Source organism: Patiria miniata, unplaced genomic scaffold (assembly GCF_015706575.1).
Source record: "Patiria miniata isolate m_02_andy unplaced genomic scaffold, ASM1570657v1 HiC_scaffold_5, whole genome shotgun sequence".
In the NCBI taxonomy this organism is placed as follows: Eukaryota; Metazoa; Echinodermata; class Asteroidea; order Valvatida; family Asterinidae; genus Patiria; species Patiria miniata.
The window spans coordinates 34,517,241-34,530,408 of record NW_024037072.1 but is presented as its reverse complement, the minus strand read 5'-3'; the positions used below and the strand labels follow the sequence as shown (position 1 = coordinate 34,530,408).

At 41.3% G+C, this 13,168-nt stretch overlaps 1 protein-coding gene across 3 annotated transcripts in view; it reads left to right on the top strand.

The window, feature by feature from the left end:
* The window catches only part of LOC119740209 (5'-3' exoribonuclease 2-like), an 88,282-nt gene that overhangs the window by 57,551 nt on the left and 17,563 nt on the right, over positions 1-13,168 (top strand). For all 3 annotated transcript variants that reach the window (XM_038215421.1, XM_038215420.1, XM_038215423.1), the window contains one exon: positions 6,997-7,075. In XM_038215421.1, the coding sequence (XP_038071349.1) occupies positions 6,997-7,075 (79 nt within the window). The remainder of the gene's footprint in view (positions 1-6,996; positions 7,076-13,168) is intronic.

Genomic DNA, 13,168 nt, shown 5'->3' with positions numbered 1-13,168 from the left:
GGCCCAGCAATTGTAGGATCATGTCCTTTCAACGGGCTCCGTGCGCAAACAAGAGAGGTCGCTTTCTTACCACTTTCAAGAGCCCCGTAGACGAGACATACCACGTATACATGCGTACTGGTTTGCGCGCACAAAGCGCGAAGCAGCACAAGGTACTTCATTGTGAATGTGCATAAAAGCCATAGTATCTTTGCGTGAGCGTCAGGCATTTGTCGGCAATGCATTCAAATGTCTCTCCCAGTGGTCTCCCCCTCTTTCTTACCGTTGAGAGGGCGTGAACTTCCAACACCGTGAACTCAAACTGCTTGGGTAAGCAGTGGTTTCATCCCTTGTCTCTAGTCTTTGCCACCACACTAGGAAGTTGGGTTTCTACAGCTATTGCCTTTCGGAAGCAATTAGTACAGATATTTGTTTTGCTTTAGTGTAAATTATTTTTGGATTATAAATAATGCCATATTATTTTTGCCGTGGATTAGATATTTTGGTATTTTCTCAATATCTTCGTGAGTGAACCCTGTATCAAAGACGTTCAATCAATTCAGTGGTGAGACATCCATTGAATAGAGTTCATCTAAACGGTAGGCCCTCCACCATCCTAGAGTGCTTTACTTTCAGTGTTATCAAAGACTTTGTGAGTAGTCTTGACGTAAGTGCTCGTTTAGCCAAGACAACTCCTTGCATAGTTAACCGGAGGGGGCCTTCTGGCTGATCGCCCTGGCAGCCTGCCGTAAGACTGCGATCCAAGCCAGCATCCTCATTGCCTGGGAATGACTCTCTCAGTTAAGCAAGAATCAGAGACCGAGAGATTGCAGCTGAAGTAGGGGCTCCACTAGATCTTTTTTTTTTTTACTTTTTGAAGCATCTCCTCGAGTTGTGTTTCTTAGCCTCTTCAGCCCAAGCCTCGACTGCGCGTTACTCCCGCACCGTTCAGTCAGTCGGTCGTTCTCGGGGCCCTGTGGTACGACTGCTTCACCGTGGCACTGCAGCAATTAATGGTACTAGAAATGATGCTGTAGTGATGCTCAGAATCTTAGAAGAGGCTCTCGTTGATGCCGCCGTTCAAGACGAATTATGCAGAGCAGAGTGTTATTAAGAACGCGTTTAGAATGTTTGCATTTTTCTTTGCATTATATTTTGCAATTGCGTTGTCTCCGAATCCTCTTTTTTTAATGGGACCCGAGGTAATTTATTCCTGATGGCCGTTCCCATGCATACATTGCATACTTTCTTCCAAAAAAAAGGGAAGAAAAAAATTGGTAGCTCTGGGAATGTAATTGTTCAAAAAGATGAGATCCTATCTTCCTATACTCAATTTTGTCTGAAGTAGCCATCATGTCTCCCAAGGACAGGCATAACAAAAGAGACGCTCGCATCCTTATCTCCGGTTGGACATTCTGGCATAAATTGGTTTGGGGCTGTGGACATTTTTCTCATTAGATGTCTAATATCCCTTTCATGACCTGAGAACCATTTTTTTCAGACAGTGCTGCTGTTGTCAAGATGGAATCGACAGTCCTTTTTTTTTTTTTTTGGAATTTTTGTTGATGGTTGTGAAATTATCTGAGAACCACCATTGTCTGTTTTAGCCCTGCCAAGCATAATGGCCTCTGGGCACTTTTCATTATTTGTTTCCATGGTGATGTTCAAAATAGGATTTTTTTTGTATTTGATACAAAAATATGATAAATATATATGTACATGTACATTGTGTTGTTGCAGTACTGGATCATGTGATAATATGCTTGCAAGTTACCGCCAACTGCGCTTTGTCTTCTCCGTGGTAAAAGTAGCTCCAATTCTGTTGCCCTGCAAAAGGAGTTTTAAGGATCGATGTGTGATTTCTCAATATTTTTCTTGGTCCATATTTATGGGGTTGTTTTCAGCCGCTGCTTCTTCGGCTACACGATTTGGTAGAAATTAAGTTTGTTTTGACATGTAACCACCCAAATATTATCTTTTGCAATAGCTCAGTTGAGAAGAACAACACATTACCTGTAACATCATCCCCTTATTGATATAATTCCTCTGATATTCAACTTTTTGTGAGGGGGGAGGGGGTCTTTAAAATAAATTGTATACATTGTGGAACGTCAGTCCTATGCAATGCCCCTTTTTACATGTAAATCGCATACCTTTGTTTCTGTCCCGTTCTCTTTCCTTCTCTTTATTTTGCCGTTGATTTTTTTTTCCCTTCACTCCTTTTGCCGCTCTCTCTTTCCTTTTCTTCATAACTGCCTGCTCTGTTTTTCGGGGACATCGGCCTGCGAGGACTCGGGATAAGAGGCCCTTGAAAATGCGCGTTCCCGCTCTCAACAACATGGGCCAGCGTGATTGGCAGTTCTCAAGGAGAGACACAGTTTCAGCGATATGCATGCATGCCGCGAGTAATGTCCAAAGCGGGGGCAAGGCAAAGAAGAGCGAGAAGGAAGAGAGAGAGTGAGACGGAGAAAAAAAAATTGCAGCGGTGCGGGGATGGAAGAGCTAGTATGCGCACCGACTCGGGGGTTAAAGCGAGGAGGGAAAAAATAACCGCTGATGGGTCTGTGTTGAATAGTAATGAGGACTCTTCAAAAACAAATTATGCTTCTTCTTTTTTTTAAGGTCTGGAACGTGTATTGCTGCATGAATTTTGAGCCGCTGAGTTTTTATTATTGTAATTTTTTTTTTTCTTAGGGTTTTTAAAAGCTTGGTTTGGGCAATTGGGATTTAAGGGGGAGCGTTGTTTTTAGAGGGCATGTATTGATGGATCTATTGAGCGTGAATTCGGAGCCTATCGTATATGCACCTCCAAATTTGAATGCTTTTATATCAACGAAGTCAATCTTCTTATTTGGGTGCGTTAAAAGAAATTCTTAAATTTTGTTATCTCAGTGACTTGAAGAGGGTGGAACGTGTGCTGTGTTTATGGAGACATTTAACCAAAATTTCACAGACGCCTTGTTAAATCTGCATTCACAGTGTAGATTTATTTGCAAAAAGGGCATTTTACTCGGGAGTTGAGGTCGATGTTTTTGTTTGTACCTTTTGGTTAGAGCAAATTTCTTTATGCCTGTGACTTGCAGAAATATAATAAGGGAATAAATGTGTGCTCGAGAGGTTTTTATCACTCTGTTTAAGACCGCTTAGAGTCTGGGTGCTGATAATTACCCGATTAATACCGACCGAGCACATATTTATTCCCATTCATAAATACCTTTTCGGTCAAAAAAATATAATATTTCGGTCAAAAAAATCCCGATTTTGTTCAACAAGTTCACTTCATGCTTTTTTAAACATCTCTCTAGCTAAATAATGGAGTGTTCAGCTGGCGATTAAGATGTAAAGAACCCTTTTGGAGATTGACGCGCGCGTAGCATGTTCTGCGCGATGTCGCGCAGAATGCACCTGGCGCGTTGCATTTTGAATTTAGAACTATAAAATTCTGACTCCCTGGTAGTGTTGCGCATGCCTACGTGAGGACTGTGAACGTTCAACCAATAAAACGGTAAGAGGCACTGAATTTTTAGGAGTCCACATTTTATGTCACACTGGAAAAGGATTTAAGACCAGCTAGCCATGTCTTTATCATCCGTTTAAGACCGGCCACGTGACAGGCTCTCGACCAATAGGAATGGCTAAACTGTCTGAGCTATTTATGAATTAGTATTTAAACCTCGAAAACCCACCCAATCAAGAGTCCCTACTGTCGTGTGCTAACTACTCTAAAACTTTGCAATCGAACCCTGCCTTTGTTCATATTCAGTACCCAAAAAAAATGTTCGGGCTAAAAACAGCCCTACACTTTTTTCATTCATCCTTGTTCCAAAAAAGAAAGAAACAAAACAGTAAACCAAGTGTGGACCGATGGATATTAAACATTGTAACCCACCAGACAAACACCAAGCTTTCAAACATTGAATAAAAGGGGACAACTGATTGACAGCACTAAGTGGCTTTTAAAACCAGTAAACAAACAGTTAAGTTTGAAACAGACAGAAAGGGGTTTATGTCCACATCTCGTGGGTGTGACTGCCTGTCATTTTGTTGAAAAGAGGTGGTTCGTGGGCATTAGAGGGGCTTTTCCCGTGGCCATCTCCATGAGGAACTTCAAACATACGTGTGAAAATGAAACGTAAATAAAATGGAGTTTTCACAGAGAAATATCCAGGAACTCCGTCATGTCCGTAGCATTAAAAGGACGGGGATACTGAAAGGATGTATTGTTTTGTGGTTTTGAGGCGTCTTGGGTGAAGAGATTGTCGAACATGCAGTTTTCAAGACCTTCCTATAGCAGTGATGATGTACATGTACCTCTGTCCTCACAAAGAAGACACACACACACACGCTATTCAACATTGCAAGGGTACTTCCTGGATATATGCTTGAGAGTATGGATGTGTGCTTTTACGGGTGATTTTGGAATTGTCAGGTTCTGCAAAAATGTAATAAAATTAATAACAGGAAATTTGTTCGCCCTGCACAATTGCACACTCTGCCCCTTAAATAGCAGACCAGTGGTTTATCCTTACTGCAGCTAGTTATTTCAGCTACAGGGCAAACATAGATGTACATTATGTCAATTTGGTCGCGAGCCCTACATCTGCTAATGATCTTAATCTGATAATTGGGCTGTTTACCAACATGGCCAATTCATTAAATTTGGTGTTGGGCGTCAGATGATTGAACAAAATGCAATAAAAGGAGAGCCAACATGATGCCACGTCCCTCCCCGAGTGTCTCCAATCACACAATCAGGGTGGGGGATGTTTCAGTTCGAGCCCCACGCAGGCACCAGATTGACAGTGTGACTGTCTGGTGGTCGTGTCTCTGTCTGTCATACTGTTCGAGAGGGGAGTGGGGAGGTACACGTAGAACCACATCCCCAATGTACGTTCACCATTATAATGAAGGGTCGTAGTAGACACCGTCAACATTCCTTTCTCTTTATCCACTTCATCTGGGGGGCTAAGCCACAGTTAGCTCTGTCAATACCCCAGCCTTCGCTGCGCCTTGCCCCTGTTTTCAGTAGCAAACTCTTGAAGTGAAGCTTCATTCTTGACAACAAAGCTGATCAGCTGATGCACCCAGGACCCCACAGGTAGTCATTCAACCAATGATTCTTACGATAGCGTTGACATAGTTAAGTATATGCATGTGTACATATTTCAAACAAGCCCTCTACACTGAATCAATTAGCCCCGGCGTTAACAATCTTGGCCAATACTTGAGAAAACTAGTGGGTGCGTAGATTTCTTGAAAAACGGTTCCTGCTTGGATCTGTTTGTCAGTCAGGTCACAAGATTGACAGTTGTCATTTCTTTGAGATTGTGAATCTATGTATTTTAATTCGATTACATTTAGCTTGATTCAGTCATGGTAGATGTTATCATTTGTGGAGGATTTGTGAGGGACTTGGAGAGACTTGTGATAGACTCGACTACACCCCTGCAAATAACCAACGCTCCCTCCTATTTCTGCTGTCATGAAGCCCCTAATTGGGGAATTATCATGCCCTGATATTGTGTCTGTACGAAACCATCATATGATGGGCGGTGTCTGGTCTGGGGATGGAGCCACCAAATAGGCCCTGATCGCTTGGCTCCAGTGATTATATTATTAATAGGGGAGTGGGTAGGCACTGGGTGCCGGTGAAACGTAAAATATACCCCCCCCCCCCCCCCCCCCCCCCCCCCCCCCCCCCCCCCCGAGAAGGGACTATTGTCTGCATGGTAATTTGTCTATGCTGACAATCCTGGTTGGCGGAAATCAGGCTGAGTCATTACAAGTCCATTTGTCATCATTTTAAAGGTAATAAACAACATTTGCAAACATCAAAAAACAAACACCCAAATTATTTTGAAATGCCTTACTTGACTGTAAGTGAATTATTTATAGTCTCAGGCATCCTGTAGGCCCTATAACCTGGTGTACTGTCATTTTCAAGAAAAGTGGAATTTTTGTATCAATTTCCAACGATGGCCAGCCGACCATTGTTAGAAAAAAAATGCCTTTTTTGCAAATACTGCCCCCAATTTACCAAACTTAGTTAGTTCACAAATTGTTTGCAATCGGTTACACATCTGTGAACGGGTGAAAGTCTGGTTCCCCGACCTGACAATTCCCTGACGTCTATAAGTTGCTCCATTTCATCTGAAGTAGGGTCAGGGAACAGCATTTTTTGTTCTTGGTTTTTCCGGCATCTGTGAGCACAAAATTGTAACAATATTTGCTATAAAATACTAATCCCCAAATCCGTCCATTTCTGAAAATTACAGCAAAAGCAAATGTTGTATATTACCTTTGAAGGACAGTTTCTCTGGCTTCTTGCCTCTGTGGAATTGTTTTTCATTCCAAGTCAAATTCTTGTGAAAACTCAAGTATCTGAGTATCTTTGCAACAAACCTGTGTTAGTGAATATTTATGGTGGGAAATAACCATTTCTATTCAGTCTGTGAACATGTAACTAAAATTAAACTTTCAGATGTTATCTAAAAAGAAAATTGAAAAAGTAACGCACTCAGATATCACTGTATTATATACAATATTCTTGTGACATTGTGTCTCTTTGTTTTGGTGACTGAACATGAACTTCTCACAGTCGTAACATTTTGTGATCCACTGTCCCCTATTTGTTTTACCTTATGCGTACATGGGTGTCGCCCATCAGTTTTGACCCTCCTTAATTAATGTGATCCACGTAGGGGAGTCAGGTTGGCGTAGTGGTACTTTCCTCGCCTTCCACCGCTGTGACCCGGGTTCGAATCCCGCCTGGGCCAATATGTGAAGAGGGTTTTCAGTCCCTACCTGATTCCGTGGGTTTTCCTCAGAATACTCTTCTGGGCTTTTCCTCCCACCTCTAAAACTGTAATTTCTTCACATTGTCTTCTCTTTACTGGGACCCATGGGAGATCAGTGGATTCCACTGAATGGGCTACCCAGTTAAAATAAGAAATAAACAAATACAGTAGGGTGCCAATCTATTTAGTGGATATTTTCTGTTTGTTTTTATTGCTGTAGGTCACCGTGGAAACTCATATTACAGTAGCAGAGAGGGCAACAGTTCTGGTTACAGTGGCTACCAGGGAAATCAGCAAAGGTATGTGCAACTCTCTTTGAAAAGAATAGCTTTTTTTTCTGGCAACCAATGATTTATAGTGGACCTTTTAAATTTGTATAGAGCGTGCAAGTTGACCTTAAAGGGAATATACAACATTTGCAAACATCGAAAAATAAAACTAGTTTTTACGAAATACCTTACTAGGATGTTGGTTAATGCCAGCCTAAAGCATCCTTTAAAATTATGGCACCTGGTGTCAAGTCATTTTCAAGAAAATTGTATTTTTGTATACATTTCCAACGGTGGTCGGCCGACCACCGTTGGAAACACCTAACTATTTTTCAACTACTGCTCCAAATTTACAATTTTTTTTCAGTCCAAATTTTGTTTGCTATTGGTTACATGTTCATGAACGGGTGCAGGCCAGCTAGACTGGTTCCCTTACCTTACAATTTTCTGACATCTATAAATTGATCCATTTTATCTTTAGTGGAGTCAGGGAACCAGACTACTTAAACATTTTTGTTTTTCTTTCTTAACACAAAACTTCAAACATGTCAGTTAAACAATATTTGATCTATTATACTAACCCCTCAAATAGTTCGTTTCTGAAAATTGCAGCAAAAGCCAATGATGTATATTCCCTTTAAACGCTTGCGAGATTTGACGAGAATACAGCACATCTGAGCACCATGTATTGGATCAACAATGTCTGCATTCGTTTTGTGTCCGGACTGGGCCCATCCAATCAAGGGCAATAAATAAAGGGTATTTTGAGAAAAAAAAAAAAACATTTCAATTTACAACATATTGTAACTTATTGCAAATCGATGACAAGTATAAAATTTAACATGTTGACCTCAATTTCTGTGACAAGACTAGTCAGTGTTTGGTACCAAGATATTCACATAAAACATGAACGTGGCCTGGCGATACTTGCATGCTCTATTATCATCCTATCCTATTAAAGGGGCACTAGGTCCTGAAATCCCCGAAAATTTCATGTTTTGGATTGTTTACTTAGCCTATTTCAAACTTCTGGTTGAAAGGAAACCAACCTACCAGTAATGTCTTACCGTTCCCAAGAAAAGAGGACAAATCCCCGGTTGTTTACATCGGACACGACGGAGTACAAATACGTTTTTCGTGTTGTTCTTAGTGTACGATATACACGTTGTGTGTCTCGGGAACAGCGGTGATCAATCACCAATGAAAAAAAAAATTGGTTTCTTCAACGTCTGCAAAAGGCGAACACTTTACAAATGAATTCACAACTAACATCCAAACAGCTCGAATTTATGGAGTCGCAAAAGTGGACCCTGAAATTCGTTCTCGCACGCATAATACAGGAATAACACAAAAAATCCCAGTTTTGAAAGGATAGTTGTGTGGATGTTTATTTCCTACTTTTAAATGTTCTTTCCGATTAACATCATCTTGTTCAAAGCGCGTTTTGTAGCCCAATTGGGCTGTTCCAGGACCAAGTGTCCCTTTAAAGCCCCAAACCTTTTAACAGCTTTTGTACATCTATTCTTGTATATTTGTTGATGCACCATCAAGGTAAAAACATTGCAGGTTTGTTTTCTGCAAATTTCAAAGCTTTTTTGAAATTAAGTTTTCCCCAGCATTGAAACTGCATGCCTCAAGATTTGTCGTGCTTTTTTGCTGTGGCTCCAAAAACTTTTTGAGAAATTGTGAAGCCATACTGATGTTTAATCCTTTTATTTGGAGAGCACCCCTGAGGGCTAACTTAAATGAAATCAGTGTTTGATACTGAGATTTAGACACCCTTTCTACGTACCTCAGAAGTGCAAAAGGTACCTGCGACAAAAAAGTGAGTACTTAATCTATTGGAAGAAGTCTTTGTGGGGTTTCTATAATACCGCCGAAAAGTCGAGTTCTGTTTTGTACAAGAGCAGTAATCCTGAAAAGCAAGGGTTTGGAAACCTTGCATCTGTAGTTTAAATACAGTTAATTCTGTATTTTTGTGAACAACAGCAGTCAGCTACTTTATAGGTTAATCCATGAGATTAAAAAAAAATCTGGCAGTGTTTACACCAGTGACTGTTGGACTAGTAGGATAATCCCACATTAATCCCGGATTATGACACATTAAGAACATAATGGAGTTTTGGAACACCTGCAGAAAAGATCACTTTTTGTGAACACTTCGAAGGTTAAGAACGTGGCCAAAATTTGTTATTTTTTTCTAGGGGGAGGGGCTTTTAAGTAGAGATGGATGAGATTTAGTGTTGAGGGCTAAACCTTTTGACCATCAACAAATGAATATTATGAGCATAATTTTAGGTTTACCATTTATTATTGGTAAAATGTTGATGTAAATCACCATTTGATGTGCAGAAGCGTACATGTTTTTTAACTACCATGATTACAGGCTTATTTTTGTATGTTGTAAAATGATACTGACAACAGTACAGTTGCAATGCCCCAGGTAGTGTCAAAACCCCTGTATACCCCAATACACGAACCAGTACTTAAAAGGGTTATTTACAGTGTTTTTTCCATTGGCTCAATTGTTCTTTTTAATCCCCATTTTCAGTTCACTTTTATTTATATAAGTGCCTAAAAGTTAAAGCATGCGAACTGTAACACCTCGACGTAATGTACTTGTCAAAGTACGACCGCCATTGAGCACTCAAGCTATCCAACAAACCCAAAGACTCCCCCCTTCAGTCCCGTCTTGATCCCATTTTAATCCCCTCCTAATCCCTATCCCACCAGATTGATAAGTAGCTCCTTGAGATGGACCCCATCCCGTAAGGACCAGGCACCCTGTTAGCCCCCTTCTTTCAATTAGCCGTACAATAGCCACCCGCACCCAGCCCAATTAACTCCTTGCTTCCACCCTTCTTGTCAGCGGTTTTATGTCTCCAAGCCGACACCTCGGCCCCTGAATTTCTGAGGACTTGAAGTGGCTTTTGCACTGATTTCCTCTCCTTCTTTTCTTGCTTCTTCTTTTTTTCTATCGACACTTTTATTTGTTGCCATTTTCTGAAAAAGCGTATTCAACTGAGTGGAGCCAGGTGTCCTGGAGAGAGGGAATAAACAAGGCCCCACAAGAAGAGAAGTTTCCTCTTAATTCTTTGAGTTTTCTTTATTCCGATGCGGCAAGAAAATAGTGCTTGTGTTTTCAACTTTTGCCAGTGTTGGGTCAATACTAATTGAAACCTTTCTTGTCTTTTATCTGTTCTTCTCCTGGTAAAGTGCTGTGTTTCTTTTGCTATTGCGTCCACGCACATGCTTGTGAGGGCGTTCTGTGGCCCAACTAAGGTTATTTTAGAACCCCCCCCCCCTTTCAGTTCTGGCGTTGTTTTCATGAGATTTCTGTCCCCAAACTGGGAGGACTCTGTCTCAGTACGGCTTCACGGTCTGCTTCTGGACTGAAAATTTAACATTCATTTGGTCTGGAAAATCAAGCTATCTGTGTCATTCCGAAGCCTGATGAAATGATTTGAAACTGGAGACAAAAGCTGAGGGTTTAAAATCCAAAGGGGTGGGGCATGCATCATTGGTGGCTATATCAATCAGACTCTCACATTTTGGACTTCATGTTCCCTTCCTCTTTAAAATCATAAAATGTTTCAATTAAAATTTCAAAATTGCTCTTGATTCCAGTCTTGAGTATATAGACATAATTATAAATGTTCCCCCGATCAGACTGTGTATCTTTCTTCCTTCTTTTGGTTGTTATACACGTAAGTGTTGTGTTGGAATTGAAGTGCCCAATGTGGCCAAACGTGATAATTTTCCACAAACGGCTTGTTAACTTTGACAAGAGTATACAAAAATTTTGTCAAAGTAGCCAACTCCTCGTAATAATGCTTTAATTCATACTGCAGCATTTGCAATTCAACTGTTCTTGACTATTTTCTGATTGTGTGACTCATTGAGTATCTACCTCCGTTGTTGGCATTTTTGTTGCATACTCGAGTTCTCTGGTACTCCGCCCTATCGCAGCTCTGAATGCATGATGTATGAAGAAAATCAGTACCGTACATGTACATGTATGTTGACAAGATTGTACTAAAAATGTGGTGTGGACACACATATAGACATAGACATTAATTCAACCCGACATGCACTGCAATCGGCACACATGCATGAATACATTAGCATATTTTTTTATCAGACCTCGACGTGGCTTGTTTTGTGGAGGAGGGAGGGATGATTGACTTGCAAAAGCCGTGAGTGACTGCGGCGCACACATCTGAGCAGATAACATCTTGCCGACATCCAAGCTAGACTCACGACAAATCAAGTAGGCTGTCCACAAGTACCCTTCTGGTTCGGTCTTGACGACCAGGTCTCTCTCAGCTCAAGATGGTCCTCTCAAAGACGAGAGAAAGAAGCTAAAAAGAGAGACAGAAAGAGAAGGGACAAGTAAAGGTAGAAGGAAGAAAAAAAAATAACAAGGAGAGGAGAGAAAATACTCAGCCCCTCTTTGGTGGTTGTGGTACTCTTTATACCTCATCCCACGTTCTCATATTGGGCTCTTGTCAGTCGCCGGCAGCAAAGTTTGGCCATGGGGATGTAACAGGATTTGCCCGGCGCACTCGGTGGAGGAGAGGGAAGGTGTCTCCACAGACCAGGGTCTGGGCCGGGCCCCGCCGTGGTAATGGTACTTGTGCTACACTTCTGACCAAATTCAAGGGGGTAGGGAGGCCGTTGTTCAACGGCTTCAGTGGCCGGGTCTTTACACACTCAACTGCAATCTCCAGTACGGGGAAAGAGTGGTAGTTTATGGCTGGCAGCGGGGGCTTGTGTGTGTATATAAATGCATGTGTGTCTCTGTCTGTCTGACTATTATTTCTGGTGAGCGTTTTTGTGTCGGGCGGTTCACAGTTTTGTGAGGTGGTCCGGTCCGAAATGGACGTTTCGCTGTCTTTGGTGGATTTATACCTTGTGTCGGGATTTAGGCAGGCGGGACGAAGTGTCTGTCGCTTGAACATGACAGGATTTAGTTTCATTGGGGTAAGCATCCGTTTTGGCTTTTCTCGTACTTGTCAAATCCTAGTGGTAGGGCAGTTTGATGATGAGCAGTTTGGCTTAGCTATGATAATCCATGCAATACTCTAGCCAATTATAAAGTGAAAGTAGACCTACAGGTCTAAAATTGTCATGAAACTCTTGAAGGTTGAAATCTGTACAGGCCTTGTGAGTAGCCGCCATCTTTAGGGGCGTTTTTTTATTGTTTTAATTCAGTAGCAAAAGGTCTTCTGGTGCCTATCCTAGCAGAATAAAAGCTTTATTAAATGCATTGCCCTCTTAACTGGCTATTGCACATATGTACACTAAAGTCTATGATCATGTTAGGTACATGTACTGGTATGTACTTAGCTGTGCAAATTCTAGTCACTCACATTTTGTGTCCTGTGCTATCTTTTTCAAAACAGGACTTATAATATGAATGAATGCAAGAAAAGCTACGCGTACATACATGTACGGCTGGCAGCTCCTACATACGTGCCAGCAACAAAAATACCTGCCTTTCATAAGCTACTGTGTAACATATGTAAACAAATGTACCTGAAAGTGAAAGACCCCAGTTTTTTTATCGTATTTAGGGCCAAAAAAAAAAATATCCGGTTTCTGGTATGTGCACGTCGCCGTAGCCATGCGCGTCGGCAAAATTAAAAAGTTTTTTTTTTCAATGTAAGGTGATGTCTAAAAACCGCCAAACTCACTGGTTTGACTGGAATCCTGCTGCTGCACAATTTTAACGTGTTTTAGATGGGGTTACGATCGAGTATAAGCTTTATGTGGCCTCTCTGAGCTCCCATATATTTTGCACTAAATTTAGTTGGGCACCATTTACAGACAGTGTTGTAATTTTGTAATTGTGCGTCTGGAAGCCAGACTGACGGAGCGATGGTCGTGTATCTGGAACCTGTAAATGCTTTTTAATTAGCTCAATATACTTCTCAAACCTTATGGCCTTACTGAGGTCACCTCAAGCTGCACTCTGAAGGATATTTTGAGAGTTTTAAGGGATCGAAGCGTCATCTGCAACATCAGACGACATTTGAAGAGAGAAAAAAGTTGGGTAAAAAAAAAAAAAAAACCTGCGTCGCCGCACCGCTTTTAGGGCAAGCTCCATACCAGAAACCGGAG